Source organism: Apaloderma vittatum, unplaced genomic scaffold (genome assembly GCF_000703405.1).
Source record: "Apaloderma vittatum isolate BGI_N311 unplaced genomic scaffold, ASM70340v1 scaffold24439, whole genome shotgun sequence".
Taxonomy (NCBI): Eukaryota; Metazoa; Chordata; class Aves; order Trogoniformes; family Trogonidae; genus Apaloderma; species Apaloderma vittatum.
The window spans coordinates 6,369-31,055 of NW_009733887.1; the positions used below are offsets into that span (position 1 = coordinate 6,369).

A 24,687-nucleotide genomic window follows, 5' to 3' on the forward strand; every position below is an offset into this window, starting at 1 on the left:
CAAAATTATAAAAAAAGAAATAGAAGAAGAAAGGGCAGCTCAGTAGCACCCAAAGGAGAGGGAGAAAACTATCCCAAGTGGGTGCCAGACCTCGTCAGTGTCCGTCTGCTCCAGAGTCCCGTACCAGGACAGCACCTGAACTCGTTTCCTGAGGGAGGTGTAGGGTGACCTCATGAAGATCTGCTCCTGGTGTCTAAATGTCAGTGCTTACTGTGCACCAAAGCGTGGCATTTTGTATTACAGCTCTGAAAAATGTGCTGATATGAAATATTTTTATTTGGGGCATTATTCCTGCAAATAAATTCCTAGCTTGAGCAGTGCTATGTGGCAGGGGGGGCAGTGAGCTAACTAGTTGTTACAGAAACAAGTGTTCCCCTTCACTGATTTTCTCTTTTATTCAGTAACCCTTGTGCTTGAGTTACAAACATATGGTTCAGGAGTACTTCTTTTTTTTTTCCTTTGCATTATTCTTTCAACTGTGATACTTGCCATGTGCCTTTTTACTCAATTCTGTTCAAAATGTTGGTTAACTTATAAGTACATCCATATGCCCAGTCACTACTGTCCTCAGTATGCAAAACTGAGCTCATTTTGCAATGACTGTTTCAAAAGGTGTTGGCTAGCCCAGCTTTGGTTAACCTAAGCAAGGCATGGCCATTAATTATTTTGTTATTAAAGACAATAATTTGTGAAAATAGTAATTTCTTATTTTTTTCATACCACTGTCCTTGTGAAAGTGGTGTGTAAAAGGATTTTAAGCAAAGGTTAAGCTACAGTAGTGATTGAGCTGTTTGTGTCCAAGGTACTCTCCATCCTGTGGGGTTGGATTTAGGGCACTGCAAGGCAGGTGAACAGTTCAGATGTAACCTTCAGTGGGCAGTAGTTTGTATATATGATCATTGGATGTTACAAGTCACGAGGCTGATTAGCTGCTTTTCAAGTTCCTCTCCCTCATATTGGCAGAATGAAATAACTACTCACTTTCAGGTTTTGCTGCTTCACTCCTTGCACTTGTTCCTAGAGCTGCTGTGCCAAGCGTGTGTTACGTTATCTTGGAGCACTTCAATGCTGCCATGATTAAAAATGGTTATTCGTACCATTTTTTTAATTTGTGCTTGTAACTTAAGAGTTGTTGACAACTTTCAGGGGATTAGTGGTTTCAATATCTGTGTGCGATAATTAGTAATGCCAAGTCTTTCAAAAGCAGTAAGGGAAGCAATTTTGGCCCTCTGCTACTTTACTGATGTACCTGCTCCAGTACTGCTGTGAAGAATCTTGCTGTCCAGCCTTTTCTTCTACCCAGGGCCTTCTCCATGCTCATCCATAACATCAGTTCCTCCCCCTTCACCCTCATCTTCCCTCATGTTCACCCAGTTCCAGGCCAAGGGAGAGCACAGCTGCGATAGTCTCCATCTCCTCTTACTGGTTATGCTGGGCTGCAGCTACCCAGTGGCCCTTCTCTGCCTTCCCAGGCAAAGAGGTTCAAGGATTTGAGGGTGAGTAAGAGAGGAATAGCAGAAGTGAGAGGAGCTAATGGGTCAGGATTGCTGCTCGTGGGAGGAAGGGTTAGTGGAGCTTTCTGCTGGTTTTTCCTGTTTCCCCGTCCTCTTATGTGAAACTGATGTGTGGTGTGGTTAGGGGGTTGCTGCCCCAGAGCAACTCACACCAGCTGCCTCAGTTTGAGGCAAGTGGCCGACAAAGCAGGCAGCTCATCAGGTGGGACATTTCCACAGGCAGGACTGATACTTATGTGAAGCCAGAGGCTTTTCTGCATCACTTTGGCTTCAGCCTCAGCCAAGAAATACAAGTAGGCAAGATGGGTTTCCTTTGCGGTTGGTTGTGCATGTTTTTTTAAGCACTGCCTCCTTAATTGCCTGAAAAAATACTAATAATATAAAGAAATCACTACAGAGACCTTCTTCTGGAATAAGCACAGATGGAATGAATATTCCATCTTTTGATTCACTTCCAACCGCTCAAAATTCAGTGTATTCACTAGTACAGAGCTATTCATTTTACACTTGGGGATGCAAGTGTAAATAAGAGCTTTGACATAAGAAATGAGAGCAGGCTGTTCTCTGGATATTCCTGATCTGTTTCAATTCATCCTCTAGAGAGCTATAAAAAAGGCTTTTTCCCTTTACCTTTTACAAGAGTTCTCATGGGTGACTTGCTTCTTTCTATAACGTGACTCAATCCTTTATGCAGGGAAGGAGGGGGTTGGGGGTGGGTGTGAAATGGCAGGTGTCATCCTGTCTCTTAGCCTGGGTAAATTACTGGAGTATTTTTTCTATTTTCATCTATAAGACCGGCACATTGACCACTGAAATACATTGCTTCACTTGCAGCATTCCAGTTGTTACAGCCTTTTGGACTCTGTATTAAAAGTAATTATAGAGAAACTTTTATATGATTAATCCCCCTTGCCTGGCTAGTTAACTCCTGTGAGTTAAAACACATAGATGTGTTTGGGTTTTGTTTCACTTTTTCTTCCAAACTTTCCACAGCTAGGGAGAAAGAAAAGTTCCACAAGTCACAGCACTGGGGTTTCTGCAATAATGTTGCTATGCTGGTTGCAGAAGATAAACCTGGAATAGGAGGTGAACCGTTACCTGGTCAGAAGCTGAAACCTAAATACAGTGTGTTTCCTAAAGGGATGGGAAGTGATGTTCCTGCTTGGATAGCGTTTGACAAGCAGGTAGGTAGAAATCGGTATTTGTATGTTTTCTTATGAATAGTTACAAGATGACAAAGATGGTATAAAGGTGAAATTCAGTTAGTCAGATATTTCAGAAGATTATTTTGTGCATGCAAAAAGAGCTGGACAGACAAAAAGAGTGGTAACATCTATTCTTCCATCACATTGGACAATTAATATAAACATATATCTTGCCATACAGCAACATATAAAAATATTACTGTATTGGGGTACATTTCCTGTGGGAAATGGTAAAAACAAGGGAGTGGTTGACTTACTTCTTTTTTTTTGTGAAAATGATGACAGTAAAGGAATTATTGTGGTAAGAACGAATGTAAGGTCAGCCCCAGTCCAGGAGGAAATGTGCCTGGGCACTCGGGAACTGTTAACCTCAGTGGGATGCTATAGGCTCACAATTCACATATGCTGTCAGGTTTGATTGCTCAAAGCCCTGTTGACTTTTGTGTGATTTGTTCATGTCTAATATACATATATTGTGCCTGTTACAGACACAGGAATTAATTTTTTTTTTTTTTTTGCAAGAAGGTAGTGACACCTTTAAGGTTAAAGACTTATCAAATAACTATAATCTGTGATGATATGAATTTTGTAGCACATTGCCATTACTTTCCATGTTTAAATTTACATTTAATTCTACTTAGCGATGTTTTATTTCTGAAGCAAAAAGCCTACAATCAGAGAAGGAAAATGATCCAGAAAATGAAATCATTCAGCAGATCACAGAAATGTTGCATGACTAGATGATTATAGTGTTTAAATATTTGGAAGAATGGCTAATCTTGTAATTTTTGCTTTAAAAGAAAATCCATGCAGGTAATTGCGGTACAATTACGCATTCATCTCTTGGGCAGACCAGAACCGCTGCAAGAAAATGTAAGGCTTGAACAGATACCCGTGACTTCGGGTGGCATGGCCTCTGAAAAACCTGGTACTGCTCACGTAGTTTTCAGCAATGTGCTCAAGTCTGAGGTGGTCCAATGTGCCAAAGCTTTAAGGCTTCAGCCGGTTCTGCAACTTCCTTCACCTGCACCCTTCGAGGTGTGCGTCGGCTTCTTGGGGCCACGCGTAAGTTAGCTGGACTTGGACCCGAGTTTATGAAATAAAGGAGTTAGGCAGGAGGCAGGAGGGGACCTGCCACTGAGCGTCAGGCACTGAACTTGGCTGGTGTGAAGAGCTGTAGTTGCCCTTTTGAGGTTCCTTCTCTGGTCGGCGTGTTCCTGAGCAGGGCAATGCAGGGCAGGAGCCTGCAGGTTCGGAATTGGCCTCTGGAGGGCTCATGTGTGTGTGTTAACTGCAGCCTGTTCAAGGTTGCTCCCCAGCTTCCCCACTCAGGAGCCTTGGAACGCAGCTGCGTCCTCCAGTGCTGCAGCTTGTGACTCAGCAGAACGGACCACACGAAAAATGGTCTGAGGAGGTGTTTATCTTTTCAAATGTATTCTGCTTTCTTACCGTTTTTCTTCAGTTTCTAACTTTCAGCAGTACCGTAGAAGCTGGAGGAAGAACAGGCATAAAACTTCATTATTAAGTAGGTTGAGAAACAGTTTTTGCAATTTCATATGCCTGATAGGAAGCAGATGTAAATTTAATTTCTTCTGTGATGAAATACACACACAAGGCCTCCTGGGCTTGAAACGATGCTTATAATTTGAATACTACAGGTGCCAGGGAAACCTTGTGCCAGCTTTACAAAATGATGCAGAGTTTATTCAATATTTGTTACTTTTGGCTTTCATGGGTAACATTTAGGTTTTTTAAGAGTGGGATGAAGAACTTTGTGCACAGCAGTGTACGACAGCTGAGACGTGAGTTAGGAAGTGTAACGTCTCAAGTACTTTTAAAATTAATTTTGCTTTAAAATGAAAAGTAAGTCATCATCTTTTCTGTTCATTCCCCTTCTCACCCTTCCTGAATCATCTGGTTTGATCTCCAAAATTGCAGTTGGCTGCTGCATATATTTCAGTCATACACTCACATGTTGATAAGTGTATAAATAGAAAAAAAGTTTAAGTGAAGTTTAAGAACTTGAACAAACTCCTCGAATGGGCAAGGAATGAAATTCAGCTCCTTGTAAGCTGAACCACAGGGTATTCAGACTGGGATATAGTGGTTCCACTGCAGTACCTTTTAAGTCCCCTGGACTATTCAAGAGATTTTCACAGGGTTCCTGGTCATTCCAAGATAGTAGCTAGAGGCCAGGAAGGATAACTTGGTCACCATGCAGCCATGCAGCCATGTTTAGACAAACGGAAGGAAGAAGAGATGTTAAAGGATGACAAAGTTGTTGGTGTTGTCTCTGTTTGCATGTCAGACATTTTATCCAGTGGTTTTGTGTTTGATACATGAAATAGTGAAATCCATAGATTAAAAATTACCTGTGGCCAGAATGATTTTTGTTATTTTATTTTCAATCCCTGTAGGTTGTTTAGAAACTTATATGTTGTACTACTTAAACAATAACTAATAGTGTCTAGGTTCTTTTGTGTGAAGATTTAATGCCATCAGGTTTAACAGGTAACACTCATGTAATTTGATTAAATTTAAATTTTATTTCTCTAATGGTGGTGGGTTAGAGTGCAGGAGAGTTGATGCCAAAAATGTGTCTATCGCATTGTTTGATGTATGCTGAAAATCAGTGGGATCTTAGACTTTGAAATAGTTCGTGGAAACAGAGTTTTCCTCCTCTTGCACTTCACCTGCCTAAGAGAAGGTAGAGTGGCCTATTGACAAGTTTGTCTAGGACACAGGGCTCCTGAGCAAGCCGCTAGCTCCCTCTCCCCAGACATAGAAAAAGAGGTTGTGTTTGTCTGTTAGAGTGTTTTAAAATCTGTAGTTAATACTCATGGAAGTCCTCTGAGGTTCTCAAAGGCACGTGGCAAAGGAATACAGACTATTAACTGGTCTGTTCTGTCATAGGGATCTGGGCCAGCTTACTAGATTTCAAACATTTTCAAGGCATCATTTGCCAGATGCTTATTGAAACATGGGGAACAGCTAAGTTGTCTTTTTTTTAATGATTCAGTTTGTGGAATGAATCAAAGATAAAGGTAATTGAATTTATTAAATAGAGTAATTGTGAAAAACGAAGTATGAATTAACATTGTTTTGACCCAAACATATTGGGAGGCCAGGATGGAAAGCCATTTTAATTAATGCCTTCCTGCACATACTCACCACAGCAGGTATCCTGGTAACGTGCTACTAAGTAGACTCTCCTTGTACGTTCCCTTCAAATTGGTCTTGGTGATTAAAGACCATAAATGGTACCAAGAAGTGCAAAACTTGTGTAACGGTTTGCTGAGTTTGATCTGGGATCTCCAGATGTAAAAGCCACTGTTGTAAACCACTGAGCACCTCTCCTATGAAGGGTTTTTTCTCTTGCATTGTTGCTATTGCAAGAGACCATGAGGAGCAGTTAGTATACTCTTTGAGATTTCCCCACTTACTGAATTGCAGAACCAGCTAAGTTTTGAAATGCTAATATTGCACAGCTCTAAATGACTCCTGAAAAGTGTCATTTCTCTTTGATAGTCTTCAGTACCATTCATTAGACAGTTTGCAGGATCTGCTTAAAAAGAACTCTCCAGCTGCCTCAATGGTAAAGCCATTACTGTCATAATGCACTTTATTTTCCAGCAATTCATTGAACTGAAGTCTAAAATTTGCTTCAAGACCTAGGTAGCTCATTGTATCATCAAAAGTGCTTTGTTCAGAAGATTTTCCAAGCAGCCTTCTGATAGTTTTATATTTGATATTTCTTTACTTTAGACTTCCATTTCTGCTTAGGTGTTGTGATAATAAAAATGCCATGCAACGAATTTTAAATTCATATGATTTAATGTGTATTTCTGCTCTTAGGTTCCTGAGAAATAAATCTACCTCCTGAAATCCATACATTTAGTTACTTAAAATCTATACGAGTTTATTTTATTGACATATTTTGCAAAAGCATTGGAGATTTTACTGCTTTACACTTATTTATTGTTTTTAATAGGTATTGTCTTTTGATGCCTATGTTGAGGAAGAAGTGCCTGACAAAAATCAAGAGCTGTATAGAATCAGACATTGTAAAATATACTTCTACCTTGAAGATGATACGATTCAAGTGATTGAACCCCGAGTGAAAAATAGTGGCATAGTTCAAGGTATCTATTTTAATAGCACTTCTCATCCTCCTTTATATCTTTCTTCAGTACAGTCTCGGTCAATTCCAAAGGATACGTCATGTGACTTTTTATATTTAAAATGGGATGTAAGTGAAAAGCTATAATTGCCTCCTCTTGCTACAGACCACAATGTGAACTTTATTTTATTGTCTTAGTTTCTGAAGATGTAGGTTTTGTAGGGCAGAATCCTCTCCCATACTCAGACATACAATTTTATCTCTACTATAGTTGTCTGAAACCATATGACAGCAGGTCTTTTGTAAGTGTTGTATCACTTCTGCAAAAGCAATTTGTGTTCTAGATGTCCATTCCTGAGCCTGGCTCCTCCCATCCTGGCACTGAGGGTAAGTTCTCTAGTGGCAGCTCTGTAATTGCTCATTAGCTGCTGCAGTATCTCTGCCGTTGCTGAAGGAGAGTGCCTTTTGTGGCTCTGGCTGTTGGTTCTTCCATGATTAAAGTGCCCTTGGCACAGTCATTTTTCCTTGACACCCCTAAGTTAAGAAGCTTCTTTGCTTCCGTATCCCATCGCTGCACTTGGGCCAGCCCGAGGACTTCTGGAGGAGAGTTTACGGAGATGATTTACTGGAGTATTAATGGGCTTGGTTTACATTAAGAAAATGCGATCTAGCGGTCAACATCCTGTTGCAGAAGGGGAGCACAGCTGCTGCGTGGTGTTTATGGGTCACTGCCAGAATTAAAGAAGTTTTCAAGGGATATAGTCCAGATAAGCAAGATGCCTTGGGATGAGTATCTTGGGATGGCTGCGCCTCCCAATCCCTAAACATACATTCTGGTGGATCTTAGCACAGCAATTTTCAAAAATAAGTTAACCATTTAACTACTGTCTTCTTTTCCAAGATGAGATGTTTTCAATTTCTCTATCTACAGAGTAGGATAATATTTAAAGGTGTTGCGTGCATCGTTACTGTTAGATCTCGGATAAAATTACTTGTGAATCTTTTCTTAAACCAGTACTTCAGACCCTGCGCTCCCTATATTGAGTACTTCTTCTTGCCAGAAAACCTGACAGTTCAGCATTCAGAAAAACTTCATCCTACTCCTACCTGAGCAAGTGCTTTTTCAAGACCTGAAGAAAAGTGTATTGGATCTCTTCTCCTGGGAACTTACAAGTTACTTACCCCCTCTCTACACTCATATGCACGAAGCAGGAGGCATCATCAGGGTTAGATTTTTCTTGGCTTGTGTGTCACAGGAGCATGAGTGGCTCTTTCTGGATTTGGTGGCTTAGAACAAATGACCATTGACAAAGGAAATACAGTTAACCTGAGGGGCAGAGGTGATGTCTTTGAGAGGGAGGGTGGAAGCCGGGTTCATTAGAGTGAGATAAAGCAAATTCAAAGCTGATTCCTTTGAATCTACCTATAGGAATGAGTCATCTTCATTGCCTTGGAAGTATGGGTCGTACAGGCTGCCCCTGTTCCTGGCAGTCTAGTCATGTTCCTGTGGTGACAAGAAGGCTACGACTGCCCCGTTTCCTTGGTTATATCTTGTCTTAATGGTTGATGGAGTCACCTTTGGTATTGGTTCTAAAAGTTAACTGAATAGTATTAGAGAGAAATAAGAATTCTGTCTTCCATGCAAGGGAGTTTTGAAGGCCTCTGCAACTTTGTATGAGTACTTTGTGTGGGATAAATGTGTATACACAACATATTAAACTGATGGATTAGAAAGAAATGTTCCAGGGTCTCAAAAGTGCACTTAAATAATTTGTTGCTGGTGCCTGGGTTGGTAAGAAAACTTTGTATATTCATTGTGTTTAGGATGGAAGAGATCCTGTAAGCTGAAAGGCCCAAGGTGTTTAGGCATCCCAGTTGATGAGAAGATCTGGGGCCTATACTTTATCATAAACAACAACATAAATATTCTTATTATCCTAGACCTAATACAATATAGAGGGAAAAAAGTGGCCAAGATGCCTCTCAGAGGATTCTTTACTCACATGCACTTGGGCAAGGTCTTCATGCTCCGTAACTGAAGAACAACTAAACAAATATTTGTTGTTGAATGTAGAGTTCTTCAAAAGAAATCTCAAAGTATTAACTGCTAGTCTTATTCCATTTTGAAACAAAATTAGCCCATTGCCTCTTTTATTATAATTATGTATATCTCTTACATTATTCAAATTCCCTGTCCTGGCTGGGAATTTGTAAGCCTGAGAACAACAGCATTGTAACTGTCTGCATTGTGAAGTTGGCAAACTGAAGCACAAAAGAATGAAAATCTTGCCCGTGATCATACAGGAAATGTTGTAAATGGATGAGGAACTGAACTGAACTGAAGTTCAGGATCTTAACCATCATGCTGTCCTCTGCATGTCTGCTGAGTACAACATTTCAGGTAATTAAAATGGCAGAGGTTTGCAGAGGAGAGTGCAACTGTAGGAGAGCTTGGGCTGTTAAAAGGCAGACTGTACTGAACAAAAGAGCACAGATGTGGGTGAAGAACGAAGTTTGGGAACATCAGGAGCAGGACAGGCTCAGCTGGAGAGTTGCACTGGCAGGAAAGGGATTGTGTAAAGGAGGAGCAGCAAAAATGATGATGAAAAACGTGGAATTGAATGGCTGAAGGCAGAAAGTGGTGGTGACCTTAATTTGGATGTTTACCCCAGAGCAAAAGATGTAAAAGAGACAGCTGAAATGACTGTTCTCAAGAGTCTTATTGAAGAAGATATAACAGTGGTGAGATAGATCAAAGGCAGGGGGTGAGGTAGATCAAAGGTAGATCTTTGCTTGGCTGGTTAATGCCTGCAGGCTGTGGGATTACCGGTGTTTGTATCATAACCCACAAATGGGAACTTGATGGTCTGAATTTATGTCCCTGGGCATGGGGGGCTCGGAGAAGCGTAGTATTTTCCCACTGTACTCTCCACTGTGGGTAATACCTGTGGCTTTGCAGGAAAAAAAACTTGGAGAGGCTTACAGACCTGCAGGGAAATATGGTGAAGGAACCACTGTCAAAGAAGTTAGAAGAATTTCTAACTTCGATCATGGTTTTACAAAACTTAAATTAATTGGCTTTGGGGAAAAAAGCGCCAGAAGATGTGCTTTTACCACTGATTAAAACCTCACAGTGACAAAGTAAATGGTCTGTGGGAAACGTATTTTAGTGACTTTAAAAAATGCTTTGTGGAATTGGCTGCTGTACTCGGACACGAGCTTGGACGGATAACTAATCTAGTAAACTACTAAATAACTGAAATTTAAACTTCATTGTATTTTGGAAACTGCCTTGCTGTAGTTTGAACTTTGGAAAATATTAGAAGCATTTGAGAAAACCTATACAGAGAAATTCACTGCCAAACAGAAAGGAATGCAGAGGCCAACCTGAACCTGAGAAAACTGAATCAAAGCAAAAAATACCAGAACGATCACAGTGCACAAGAGCTAACTGAAGATAAGGGAGTAGAGAGTAAAGAGAAGGACAGTAAACTTGACCAAATAACAAACTCCACTGTGTTCTTCCAGAGCCAGAATGCTAATTACTCTTCCCACATAAAAAGAAACTTTCCCATAGAGAGCTAGGCTAGATATGGCAAGGCAAGTGTTTTGTAGATCTAATTCCCAGTTTACAGGGCTGTGGCTGGCTGATACTGTCTTATCAGAAGGTCATTTATGTCCCATGGGGTTGACTGTAGCTTCCAGTGCAATCCAGGCCCTGCAAGCCAGAGCAGAGCGGAGCAGCTGGCTGGTTTCCCCAAGGTCAGCCAGCTGAAAAAGAGAGCGGAGCTGCCTGCTGGCTGCGTTCCCAAGGCCGGCTGGCTGAAGAGGAAAGTACAAGCAGGAAAGTGAAGTTGCAGTGAGCTCCTCCAGTATAACCAATTATCTAAGACTAAGACCTCCCCTGAGGACTTGAAATAGTTGTGATTTTGCCATACTTGATGGAGGCCAAATCATGACCTTGCTACGTTCTGAGATGAGTAAATAAGTGAATGTAAGAAGCCCCCTTGTTTGTTAGGGTGAACTTTTTGTCTTGCAGGAGCGGTAGTGGTTGCTTCTCCTCCTTTTGTGCAAGCAGACAAAGAGGGTACAAACTCCAGGTGTTACTCATTCCTCTCCACTCTCTAATGCACTCTTGACTAACGCAGGAGTCAGAAAGCTGTGCTGAAGGAATACTTGATACGACTATTTTTTCTGCAGCAGAGACCAAGTCCTTTGCTGCCCAGCTTCATGGCTTGCCTTGAAGGCCTTCAAAAGGGTTTCACTACTATTAAGGTCTCCTTAAGCTGCTGCTGTAGTTGACAGATAATCAGATGCCCTGAGAGAAAAGAAGATATGCTAGAAATTATGGTGTGGGAGCTTGATGCTACCACCCCTTTAAGACAAAAAGCAACTTCTTTTACAAGAGCATAGTAGAGGAGAGCTTTAGCCTAATCAGGTGCAAATATTTAAAATAATGCTTGGTGGTGTAGTAGAATAGCCTGCTCAATAAACTGACAAAAGAAACCTCAAGAACAGCCATCCATCCTGAGCAACCTGAGTGCTGCACATGCCCAGATCCTTCTTTAACAACTTGTAGTGAGTTTCTAGAAGTAGAAATGTAATTATTTTCCAGAAGGAAGGACAATTTTAAAAATGATGAGACCTAACCTCGGCTGATCAGGTTTTATTAAATTTCTAATTCAACAATATGAAATGTAGCCTGTATGTGTGTAGATCAGGCACAGTGATAACTAATAAAAGCAAAGGATTGCTACAGATATTATCTTTACAAGTCATTTTCCATTAGAAAAGAAATTCGTATCCCCTAGAACAAAATGGACATTTGTATTATGCTTTAAAAAGTGATATGAAAAACTAGCTGAAGATTTATTCATCAGTTCTGAGGTGAATATACCCTCAGAAAACACCTCATAGTAGAAAATTGTCAACCATTATATTTCCACTAAAATGATGATTGAACAGGATTTGCATTTATGTGGAGGACTGTTCTGACATGGCAGATTACGTGTTTATTTTTGTAGGAGCTACCCAAGGATTAGCCAAAATAATTTATCATATTTTAAAGTATGTGGTTTTGTTAATGATAATGTGATGCAGCTTTGCATAAAGTTAATGTGCTAATTACCATGTTTTCTAACTGGTATTTCTGTGAGGATGCCTCTTAAATACGTGTATTAGTATGTTTAAGCAGAAAGAGGTTCAAATTTATTTTATAGTCAAAAGTCAGTAAGTAGAATGTTGGATTTGGTACCTGTGAAACATCAGGATTCTGAACAGGTCTTAAATAATTATTTTAATGTGAACATAAAGTAAATATGCTTTGTTGCCTTATTCCCCTGAAAAAATAAGGGTATGCTTTCATTGTAGGAGTTAGAATTGAAAAAGCAAGCCTGATAATGTAGTAGCGGAAGATATTTCAGACTGATTGGTCCTTAGGGAGATAAAGCGAACAATAAAGAATTTCCGTAGACTAACTTGAACACCAAACAAAACCCTTCTCCCTACTCTTCTGCCTCCCTTTATCCCCTCTCTCCCCAGGCCTCCCTCTTCCACCCCCGTCTCCCTCCAAAACAAAACAGCAGTGCTGGAACATCATCAAACAGGATTCAGTGGGAAACACAACCAGCTGCACAGCTGAAGGGCACTGGAAATAGATCCAGCTCAGTACTGAGAGATAATGAGACAGACCTTTTAGATAATTGTATCTAATAAACTATTATTGTAGTAGTAGGTTATTGCTGGAACTATTTTTAGTTTTGGAATTTCCGTGTGTTTACTGTAGTTATCTTAAAGTTGCACCTTTTATAATTACTGTAATTTTAAAGTTGCTGAAAACCTGTGTTGGGTAGGAATTATTATAATAGTATGGCTTGGTGGTTCCAGTGTGGCCTTAGCCAGTGGGTATTCACATTCCAAAGCTGGTGTTACAGAGGTGTCTGGGTTAGTAAGCACAGCAGAGAACCTGAGGTTGAAGACTGGACCATCTTTTTATTTTCTATAAGATGTTTCTGCACAACTATATTGAGGTATCGATCTAGCAAAACTTTCACTCTTGTCCTTTTTATTCTCTCATAATGACGAAAAAAAGAGTTCAGTCCTGGGTATCATGATCTGCTGCTCTTTGTGAACTCTAACTTCACTCAGAATAAGCTTCTCATACATGCAGCTGCACACCTTTCTTTAATGTATGCATTGCATATTTGTCTAACCTGTTGAGGCTGTAGCTTGTAAATTGTTTTTAAAATACTTGCAGTATCATGAAGTCATTGAGATTGGACGAGCTATCTTAAGATCATCTAGTCTGACCCCCCTGCTCCAAGCAGGACCAGCTAGAACCAGAGGCCTAAGGCCATGTCCACTTGGGTTTTAAGTAACTCCAGGCAAGGAGACTTCACAGTTTTTTTGGGCAGTCTGTTCCACTGTTTGATCAACCTCACAGGGAAAAAAAAAGTGTTTTCTTGTATTCAGATGGAATTTTATGTCTTTTATTGTGTAGCCGTTGCCTTGTGTTCTGTCAGTGGGCACCACGGAGGAGAGCCTGGCTCTATCTTCTTCATTTCCTCCCATCACGTATTTATAAACATTGATAAGTTTCCCTCCTGAGCCATACTCTGTTTGCTGAACAGACCAAGCTCTCTCAACCTTTCCTCACATGAAAGATGCTCCACTCTCTTAATCATCAGCAATGAAGAATTACCCAATTCATCAATGTGTTTGTGAGTTTTCAGCTGGTAGACCAACAGCAGATTCCTTCCCTTTTAATGTGGTGAATGGAAACAAACACAATGCTCTCAGAGTAACAGTCCTTTCATGCAAAAGACTACCAATAGGAACACTTAACAAGTTTAAATATCTCTCTTTTTTCAACAAGTTTAAATATCTCTCTTTTTTCTTCTCCTTCCCTCTCCCTGCTTTCTTCTTTTGGATGAAGTTCCTGTTGGACTATGGGTTATGAGTTCCTGGCTCTGCGTTTTTGAGATGGATTCTTTTCTGCAGCGCGGCAGTCAGCCCAGCTCATCTCGGTTGTCTCTACTTTCAGTGTGCTTCTTATGGAAGCTCAGTTGAATGTGCCTGCCTCTATGCTTGATAAGTCACACTTTTTTTCCTTGGTAAGGCAGGTTTTTTCTTCTAACCTTAGTTACATATGACTCTCACACTGCAGAGCGTACAGACAAATTTTGTCCCTCCCATACACCCCCACCACATAGTTTTTGGACAACGTTCTGTGTGGGTTTGGTTGTTTGTTATTTTTTTTTTAAAGAAAAACTAATCATCCTAATGACTACTGGAGACTGCTATTGCTTTTCCAAAAAAAAAAATGAAAGAAACATCTCTTTTCATAGTGAGAAAAAATTATTTGAACAAATACTAATATGTTATGTTTGCACCAGCAAATGGAAATTTATTCCAATGGTTTCCTGTTTGCTCCAGAAGCAGGTAATTTTCTTTATTAACTTCAGTCAAATATTAGAAATTGAGATTCCAGAAGACAATCAATGTAAAGTATTGTGGTTAATAAAAAGGATCCTCTTACCTAGTAGTTCTCTTGCTGAATTAAGGGTAATTTTGTTTGTCCCATAAGGCTTCGTCTGTTTTGATCGTATCAGCGTAAAACATTAGCAAGTCTGTGAAGTCATCCTTAGAAGAAAGGTTATTTACTCTATGAATTTATTCTACTTCTTTTACAGGAACTATTGTTCAACGGCATCGGATTCCTCTGCCACCTCCTCAGGACGATCAGTTCTATACTATAGATCATTTCAATATCAACACAGAAGTAGTCTTTTATGCCCAAAAATATAAAATTATAGATTGTGACCAGTTTACAAAAAATTTCCTTAGGAAGATGGGAGTTAGATTAAATCCTCCTGCAGGTCGTCCAGATGACCCGTACACCAAAGAGCGGCAAAAGGTCAGATGAGGCAGTAATAGTGAAAACTTGATTTTAATAGAGGTGCCATTGCCATTAGTAATACGCATTATATAAAATATTTCTCTAAGAGCAAATAGAAATCAGCTATTTCAACAAAATAAATCCAAAGGGAAAACATGCTTTAAAAAAAATGTTATATGGCTCATTATACTAGCATAGTGAAGTCTCAAATATAAATGTTTTTCTCCTCGTGTGTTTACACAACTTTTGAAACAGAACAAAATCAACTGGTAAATCAGTAAATTCTTTCAGTTTTGTTTTTCTTGATTAATATGAGTGCAGATGGCACTGTATTTTTCTCTTCATAGAATGGCCTAAGCTGGAAGGGACCTTAGAGATCATTTTAATCCAGCCTCCCTGCTGCCAGGGACGCCACCTGTCGACTAGATCAGGCAACCAAATGGGAATCAAACCCGTGACCTTAGTGTTGTTAGTGCCACGCTCAACTGACTGAGCTAACCAGCCCCCTGACTCTCTTGGGACTCTTGGCCCCATGACATGAAGCCTGTTGTAATAGATCCAGCCTAGCATGCTGAAAGCGGCAAACACTCCACGCGTCTGTTGCATTTAACTTAATCCTCCTATTGAGAAACCTGCTGCAGCTTTCCAGCAAAAACGGAAGGACTGAGATGTGTAGGACAATTTTCATGTCTCTCAGGGACTCTCAAGCCAACATGTTAGTTTCACTTCATTCATGCTTTCAGGCTTTTTGCACTCCCCTAGTGAAAAGAAGTATTTCTAACACGTCTCCTGGTTCAGACTAGTGGCGACTCAGACTGTCCGTGGGTTGCTTTTCCTTTAACTCAGGCCTTTTAGGTAACAGGTGTGTATTAACACACACCGAGTTGTCTTGATATTGACAGACTGTGTCAACATTATGTATGGTATTGCAGAACCTGCTTAGATTTTTTTTTCTCTTTATAAGAAAAAGCAGCACAACGTTCAAGTGTTGTGCTTATGTGTGCCTCATTAGAATGGAGAGTGGGAAAAGCTTTGAGATAGGAGTATTAGAAGACCAAAAAATTAGTCAAATCTGTCTTAATATTCTCAGTTGTTGAGAAATTACGGAAGAGTTATCTAGAAAATTCTAGCTGCTTTATGCTCTCACTTTCCTGACTAATTCATGGAAGGTAATTTTTGTATTTATTAAGAGTGGATCACTCTGGACTGCTTTAAGCAAAATTAAATTGATTTGCACCAGACTCCTAATAGATGGCCAGAAAATGAAGGTACAAAGGAAAGTAAGCAGTATGATGAGGTAGAAAATGAGAGCAAGAGAAAAGTAGCAAACCCTTTGATTCCTATTTCTGCATTGTTGGAGATGATATCCCATGGATGCTGATGTTATCTGGCTCCGTGGCTGTATTTGATTGCTCACTTCATCTTCAGGGGTCAGGAAGGAAGATGGTGCTGGGATGGTAAATACCTGACTTGTAGCATATAAGCATGGTGATGCCTGAAATGGAGTGTGGCAGATTAGCTGGGACATTGGCTGACAAAACTTGATTCTGCTCTCCTTGTTTTAAGATTTGATGCTCTGAAAGAATAGGCCTTTTCCCTCTCCAGTTTTCAAGGCCAGAAGATGCATTAGCGCATAAATAGAAATTTAGGCATGATATAAACTTCCCATGAGCCAACAATTCTTTTTGTTTAGACAGTTCAGCTCACATTGTCTCATTAACATCTATCACCATTCCACTTTGGAAACAATTTTGTAGATTAGAAGGACTGTCTTGCCCCTTTAACCCACTGTGGACATGATGCATTTTGACTTAGGAAAAACACTCTACTCAGGTCACCATTTATATATGTGACTGTAACTAACTGTAGGTAAATGCAGTCCTCAGGCTGGATCATCATCCTGGGATCTGATTTAGTGCAGTGCTGCTGGTTTTGCAACAACCACGGCCATAGATAGCGTCTTGTCTTAGGTCACCTCAGTTGGAAGATATCTTTAATTGGAGATTCGGTATTCCTTTTTACACTTATGGGTGTATATTGGAGAGGAGAACATACATACCCATACCTGCCATACCTGCCAACTATATGAAAAATCAAAAGTTAATAAACTATGTTTTAAAGCTAAAAGAAAGAAAACACTAGAGGGAAAAGAAAGAATTCATTCTTTATACTACATCATCCATAAAAAATACTTTTAAGGAAGTAGATCGGAAAGGGTGATGCTGTTAGGAGTTATAGTCATCTGATTACCATGGGTAATTTCTTGAAAATGTGAGCTGCACTATAAATGATTTAACAATTCTCTGATCTGAAGGACCTTATTGCAAGAAAAACAAGGATCTAAACCAATCCAAAATAGTTCTTGTGTATTTTCTGAGGGCACAGCAACCCTGTAAGTAGTTCCTTGGTAATGGCATTCAGTAGTAATTCATGCAGTGTAGTTGTGTGGTGTTATTTGAAAATCCTAAAAGCGTGTTCTAAGATTAGATGTTACCCTGCAGTTTGGTATCCTGTTTTGAACAGCAAATAATTAAAACAGTGTTTTTCTTAATTTCTCCTTTATCTGCAGATTCAAGATAGCATGAAGCCATTGCGCCCTTATGAGCGCATTGACACTTTGAAACAATTTCTGGAGCATGGTGGACATGTTTTACGTTTTTTCTGTGTGTGGGATGACCCAGAATCCATGTTTCACGACCCACGAGAACTTGTTCTGCACTATTATTTGTCCGATGATACTATTGATATCAAAGAAATTATGCCAGTAAACTCAGGCCGAGATGCAGTCCCACTTTTCCTCAGAAGAGATAAGCTTCCAAAGGTGAGAAGTGAAAATTTCAGCTTATTTCAAATTCTTCTGCTAAGAAATTAAGAAATACTAAACACCGTGTTTTGAACATCTTGTATTAGGATTGTAATAATATTTAGAAAATGCTATCAGATTATTAATCATAATTGCATGATTTAGGTTTCACACACACACATAGTCATATAAAAACTTAATAAGTGATGGAAAAACCTAAATTTAGGCTTGTCATGCTTAAATTAAATGGTGAGAGAATTTAGGCAGAAAGATATCCTATGATCTCTTTTCTCTCATATTAATGTATTAAGGTAAATGTATTAATAAAGATCTGCAGTAATGAAATTCCAGAAGATTAATTAATATTGATAGATAAACTAGTATAAAACTGAGGTGAATTCAGATTTGATCCGTATAACTTACATTTGGAACCTTTGGAAAAGTCCAGATTTAGTATTCTATAACATTACTTCTTGGCAGCGAATCTAGAGTGTTTTCTTAAAATAGGGTTCCTAGATTGGGGATCTTATGCAAAGCTAGTTAAAATCAATAGGAGTCCATCAATAAGCTTTGTCGGGCATTAATCAGGTGCTTATTTGAGAAGGCTCCTCTCAGAGAAATCTTCAAGGGGTTTGAGTCCTCTGTAACCTGTTATGATTATAAAATTAACAAGCTGGATCGCTCCAGATAGATCCCGATGGTAGAATAATGTCAGCTCACAGATGGAGTAAAATACTGGGGAATCTTTTCTCTCTTTTCCTTCTAATACTGGAAATTTATTTGTGATGCCACAGATGTACATGCGATTGCATAGTAAAAACTGAACAGCAAAATATTGCACTTTTCTTGCCTTGTGCGTCCTATATTCCGAGATGCTGATTTAGCAGTTACTCTATGTTAACACACCCCTTCTACCACTGAAGTGCATTTTGCAGTTTTAAGGGCTGGCTTCTTCCTCTGAATTCAGGCAAAATTTTAAGAATGACAGCAGAGAAAATCAGTCAAAAATTGAAGTGTCTGGGAAGGTGGTAAGATAAAAACACCTACCTTGGTTACTCTGCATAAGCAGTTTGTTCATAATAAAAAAAAAAGTAATGTGTTTGTGTATTGTTTGATATTAATGGGATAGATTACTGTTGCAGTTTTGAAGCTCACAATAAAAACAAGACTATTAACCTTTTTGCCAATAGAATCATGATGACTGGACTCACTTGTATTTGCACAGTGGTTAGCCCAGCAGGGCCAACCCTGAGTGGTTCTTTTGAATGTTTTTATAATTATAACCAATCAAAGTAATAGCCTTTAGAGCAGATGTTGACAACGATGTGCTACTTTGGGTGTGCTAACCTTCGCTTTCCATTCATTTCTAAGAAAAAGGAGACTTTACTCTTGGATACTAGCATGCATACTGGCTTTTAACTTAAACACTGGCTTTTAGGTTTGGTGATGTCATCTTACTTTGGAATTTACTAAAAATTCTCCCAAGAAAATGCTGCAATAATAGTCAGTCTGTACAAAACCTGCTGGCTCTAAGGTAACTGAGTTCTCTTTCTTCACTGTTAACTCCATTTCTTAAGAGTTGGTCTCTTTTCTGACAGAATGCTCCCACTGGACTGTATCAGCCGGGCACAATCACCAGTCGCACTGTTCTCAATGTGCTTGGAAAGCTGGCAGGGAACAGAGGCCGTTACCTTCTGGACAATCGTAAGGTTGAGTATTACTGAATACCTTCAGCTGCTGAATACCTTTATAGCAGTTTTTGTTATTTCTGTGGCTGCTATTCTCCATGACAAAGAGAGGTATTTATAAAATTCTTTTGCCCCTGGGGGATAGCTCAAATGAAAACTACTGAGATTTACTGTATGGAAGTTCTGCGTTTGTGAAAGTGAGGCAGCTTAGCATGAGATGAAAAGTACTTGCAAATGGACTATGAAGTTTATATATTAAATCACATGCACTGGATTACGTAGATTTTAAGAAAGGTTGTGGAACTCTGAGATTTATAGAGCTGCTCTATAAATGTTCCCTCTTTTATTAGACAGGAGCAGTGCATCAGGAATTTTACAGAGACAGTGACCTGAAAATAGGGGCAATAATTAATGTTTGGGGAAGGAAGATAATGCTCTGTGATTGTGATGAATTCACTAAAGAATATTACAGGATGAAGTACGGAATCCGTAAGTAGTGATAATTATCCTTATGAGCGTTTTTACACTTATGAGTTTGACAGAGCTGTCTTTGAATTTTATTACTGACAAAACATGCTCATTAAAACCTTTAGCAATAGCAATCTGTTGTAGGCTGTTAACAGCAAAGCAGTAATTTTGCAGGTGATCCAGAAGGGCTTTCTTATTTGTTACTAGATTGGAAACTAACAAATAACCTACATGTTCTGTTTCTAACTGCCTCTATTTTAAAACTAGAATGAGGAAATAGTCATATGGATAGACTGACCTTTCTTCTTCTCTCCTTCCTTTTCCAACTCCATAGCTGTGTTCACAGTTAGAAATTATTAAAGAGCATGTAGGGAGTGGGTAAGTAGGATAAGTTCAATTATTCCCCATTATACTACGTTTCATTTTATATGGACATCAGAATCCTCACATAATCAGGTTTTTCTGACATGACAGTAGTAGTCTCTCACGTTATTTTCACAATGCAGTCTTCTATATTCTGGACTAATAGAGTATGTATCCTGTGAAATTTCAGCACTGAACACTGGAAACATTTAGCAACTATGTCCATAATGGAAAAGCATTTTCGAAATGTAGAGCAATAGGGACTTTCATTTATCTATCTTTGAATTCCCTCAGTCAGACTTGCTAATGGTTCCATTATGGACATCTTCCTGCAGAAGTGACTTAGTTAATTTCGGGCAGTTTATTCATTCAATAAATGTAGCTAAGTGTCTGACTGTTCAGAGATGGTTGGAAGCACCCTACTATGGCCTTTCTCTGACACTGTGAAACAAAATACTTGAGTAGACTATTTGTTTCAGCTTGACTTGTGATCAGATAGAGTGCAGTGTTTGGATCAAAGCTTGTCTGCTGCATTGGGGGAAATTAAATGATGTAGCGCTGCCATTAGAACACAGAATTTCTTAATTGGCAAAACATGTCTCGTTAGGACTTTTTTAATAATAGCTGAGCACGTCTGTACCAAAATAAATCTTACACTAGCCAGTGTGTGAGGAAGCCATATTCAATAACCATAGTATTATCTTTAATAACAGTGAGTCTGACTCCAGAGATGTGAAATGGGGTTCTTCCCTGAGAATTTCTTCAGCCAAGACTGCTGCTGGTATTTGGCAGCAATATTCTCTGTCTGAGCAAAATATCCTGGAACCGTGAATGGGGATTTCTTACTCACAGCAGGCAATAAATGAAATGCAGCTGACCTGTGTGTATCAACCAAGGAATTCAACCAAGTGTTGCACAAACACAGAGGCTCTTCCCCTCCTATAATGCTAGCTCAGTAATTGCTGGTTATGTCTCCGGACGTGAAAATTAGGTGGTTTGCAGGTCAGGCAAGTCAGAAGTTGCTGATGTGCAGAATTCTAGAAAATTGGGACCGTAGATGATCTAGTCCATTCTCCTAGTTCTGAGGCAGGATAGTGTAGATGCATAGATTGTCACTGACTGATGTTTCTATAGTCTGTTGTCACCATCCTCCAATAGAAGAGATTTATTTGCCTCCTGAGGTATCTTGTCCCAACCTCATAGTCAGAAATGCTGCTTAATAGCGCCTCTGAAGTTGGTTTGTGTAAACTGAGAGAGTAACATTTTTGTTACCTTTGTTGGACATGGAGAACAACTGCTCCGTATCCTCTTTTCATAACAACCTTGTACACATTTGAACACTATTCCAATACATCATCTTACCACTCTACCTGCCCCATGGGCCATTTGCTGCTAGGGGAAACCTTTCAGTCTTTCTCTGTAGTCCAGTCTTTTATATCTGTGGGGTGGGTTTTTTTGTTTGTTTTTTCCCAAGTGTTTTCTCCAGTTTCTCTGCCTCCTTAACACAAACCACACAAAGATATGCTCTAGCTGAGACCTTTGGGAAACTGGAAAGTGTTTTGCACATATATTTAAGTACACAGGATGGCAGACACTCTGGCTAATATGGAAAAAAATATCCACCTTGATGCAATCTGTCTTGTTCACAGAAAATAGTCTTTTGTAGAGTTAAAAAATTCTCACAATCTACGGTGAAACTATTTCCTGCTTTCCCCATCAGGATTAAAAAAAATGTATGTATGACTTTTTAACTAGGAGGGACTAGGAGTGAAATCAGGGTACGTTTTGGCTTAGAAGCGGGTTTTGAAAGAGAAAGTGTGTTCACCTTTTATTCTTATCGAGTTACAAATTTTGTTTGTGTCTGGTGAACATACAAGGTACTCTCAATGGGTTCAGTCTCACAAAGTGCCCGGCATTCCGCTCCCATCCAATTAAACACTGAAACGTGCTTAATTGCAGTTTGAATCCAGGGAGACCATTTACTTCAGTAAGAGTAAGCAAGTGGATAAATTAGTTCTTATATCAAGGCACAGCGCTCAGCACCTCATGGCATCAATCCAGCTGTTTGTTATTGTGTATGTTTGTAATTTTCACATTACTCCAATTTATACACTTCTGCCAAAGCCAACGTTTATTTTTGACTCTGCAGTTTCAGCATAAATTGTTTTGCCCTTTAGGAGAATTAAGGGCAGTTTAGATATCCCTTGAAGCACATGATTGTGGCATCTGATATATTTCGAGTGTTGTTTTTGCCTGTTTCACTCTTTATACTGTTTGTGAAAAGCAACGGAGAGCTTTTCCATGGGTAAACAGTAGCTAATGCCATTCAGATAGGAAGCTAATGGTATTACTGTTATCTAGCAGTGCTATGAATGCAAGAGAAAATGCTTTGATGTGTGATATTATCTATCCAGACTTGCTAGTGGAGCCTCAGAGGACAAGAAAAATATTCAGTAGCCATGTAGGTGTTGTGGTCACTCAGCCAAAACATGAAATATGCTGATGTGCAATGTCCTAGCACAGAGTTGAGTATAAAGTATAAAGTGTTCTTTCTTAAATAACAGATTGTTCCTGAAGGAGCAAAACCAGTGAAATCTGGTTTCCTACTGAATTTTATTCAATGTCCCGGCACCTCCCAAGCCTGCCTGTTACGCCTTTTCGCGGCACCCTCCGATCCCTCTCCTGTCCCAGCTCTCCTCGCCCTCCCACCCCCTCATTTCTCAGGCTCCCTCTCTGACCTGCTGCCTGGGCAGAGCAGCGTGCAGGGTGATGGGCTGGCCCGTCCATGTGTGCTTTTGGCCAGGCAGCTGCTGCTGGATAACAGCTGACTTCTTGCTTTTCCCTCGGTGGGGGCATTAAAGCCTGCTGCCAATTTCCACTAGACTCGTCAGAGATCAGAGTCTCTCTGGCGTCTAACCTCTCTGCTACACGTGGCGGAGACCAAGAAGCGGCTTCTAAATATACTCATGCATTTACAGATGCCTTTTTTCCTCAGGTAACTGGAATAATCATGAAGTAAGACTCTGTAAAAGGAAATTTTCTCTGAATCAGCATAAGCACTGTCATGTTTTAGCTGCACGGACAGTTCTGAGAGCTCTAGATTTTCTTTAATCCTGCATATGAAAGTTGTTAAGAGGATGGTATTGCCTTCTTATTTTACTTCTTACCTGAACTGTAAAACGGTCTCTCAGCAAAACCAGGTCTCAGCAGTTTGTTACGCATCTCCACTGACGTATAGAGAACATCGTGTTACCGATGTCATCCCTCCACCTTTTATATTGTCCAGGGCTAGTGGTCTGTCTCTCTCCTGTTCTTGGCTGTAATGCTCAGAGGTGTCTGTCCTCTTCCTCTGAAAGTAGGATTTATTGCCTGCCTGCTATATACTGATAATGAGTATGGTTATCACTCCAATCCAAAATATGCAGCACTTGACTCTTCCTTGAAATATGGTTTTATCTAACACATGAGGGTTTCCCTGCAGTTCTTCAACAGAGGGAAGAAGATAAGATTATAATATATACCAAAAATACAACAGCGTATATTGAAACTGAAAGCAGACAAGCTCATTCAAGCTGGTTTAATGTGGCAACGAGTTCTGCATGAGGAATTTTGCTTTTCTTACTAGGAAGACCATGGTATCTTCAAATTGGTTTGTATGCTAAAGATGTGTCTGGAGCTGTTTTGCTGCTTGCTGTTCCCAGTCCTTGTTCAAGTCTCACTCAGGTTTTAATGTCATGAGAAAAAGTTACTAGTATATGGCACACATTTGATATAGTAGGTGAAATAAACCCCACGGTGCCAGCCCATCTCTTGCTGGGCATCACCTGATGCAGTAATAAGGGGTGAAACTGTCCGTGGGGAAAACATCTGTGCTATTCTTGCTGGAGGTAGAAATTTGTAATCCTGGACTTTGAATTTATCCTCTACCCACTGTACATTTGCTCTGAAAATACTGCACACTGGGAGAGCATTGATTCCTTTTCCAGACTGGACAGAGGTAATTTTCTTAAAAGATAGTGATAACTTTGAGAGGAGGGGTGCATTTTATATGTAAGTGCAAAGTGTTGGTCCCTTTTTACCCTGGTGGTGTGTGGCAGAGCGGAGATGAAACAAGTTTTGAGCTTGGGTCTGGCTATTAGTCTGCTGCACCTGGCTGGCTGTTCAAAAGTTGCAGAAATGAATTTTTAGCTAGTTTCATAAGCTCTGTTTCTCCGTGTCAATTTCCGTCTGAATTTCCTCGTTTACAGGAGCGAATCTGAATACATAATCCTTTAAAATCCCAGCAAATATTCTCTTCAGCGAGGCTGAGTGAAGCAAGGTTGTTTGACTTTGGGGAAAGGATGGGAATCAAGGTGCTGAACTTCTCTTCGGACTTTGTTCACTTCCAGCTTGGGCTGTGAGGGATTTAACCTACTCTCTGGGGCTAACGCAATGTGATTTGTAGTTTATAAATCTAATTTTCACCCCCATGCAAAGGGAGATGCGGAGAGAAGGGGTTCATTTCCACTAACACGAGGGAGAAAATATGAGTGCGGGTGAACACACTGCACAATTAGAATAATTAACGCGGAGCCTGGGCAACACCACCCAGGCCCGCAAGCGGAGCACCCGCCTTCCCGCCCCACACAG

At 39.9% G+C, this 24,687-nt stretch overlaps 1 protein-coding gene across 1 annotated transcript; it reads left to right on the forward strand.

Moving 5' to 3' along the window:
- The first annotated feature begins 2,518 nt into the window (after positions 1-2,518).
- LOC104269410 (EF-hand domain-containing family member C2-like) lies at positions 2,519-24,317 on the forward strand. Its single transcript, XM_009876074.1, has 7 exons — positions 2,519-2,698; positions 6,711-6,861; positions 14,531-14,754; positions 17,306-17,557; positions 19,138-19,248; positions 19,578-19,720; positions 24,251-24,317. The coding sequence occupies exons 1-7, from the start codon at positions 2,567-2,569 to the stop codon at positions 24,315-24,317; spliced, it is 1,080 nt and encodes a 359-aa protein (XP_009874376.1). The 5' UTR covers positions 2,519-2,566.
- Positions 24,318-24,687: the final 370 nt, after the last annotated feature.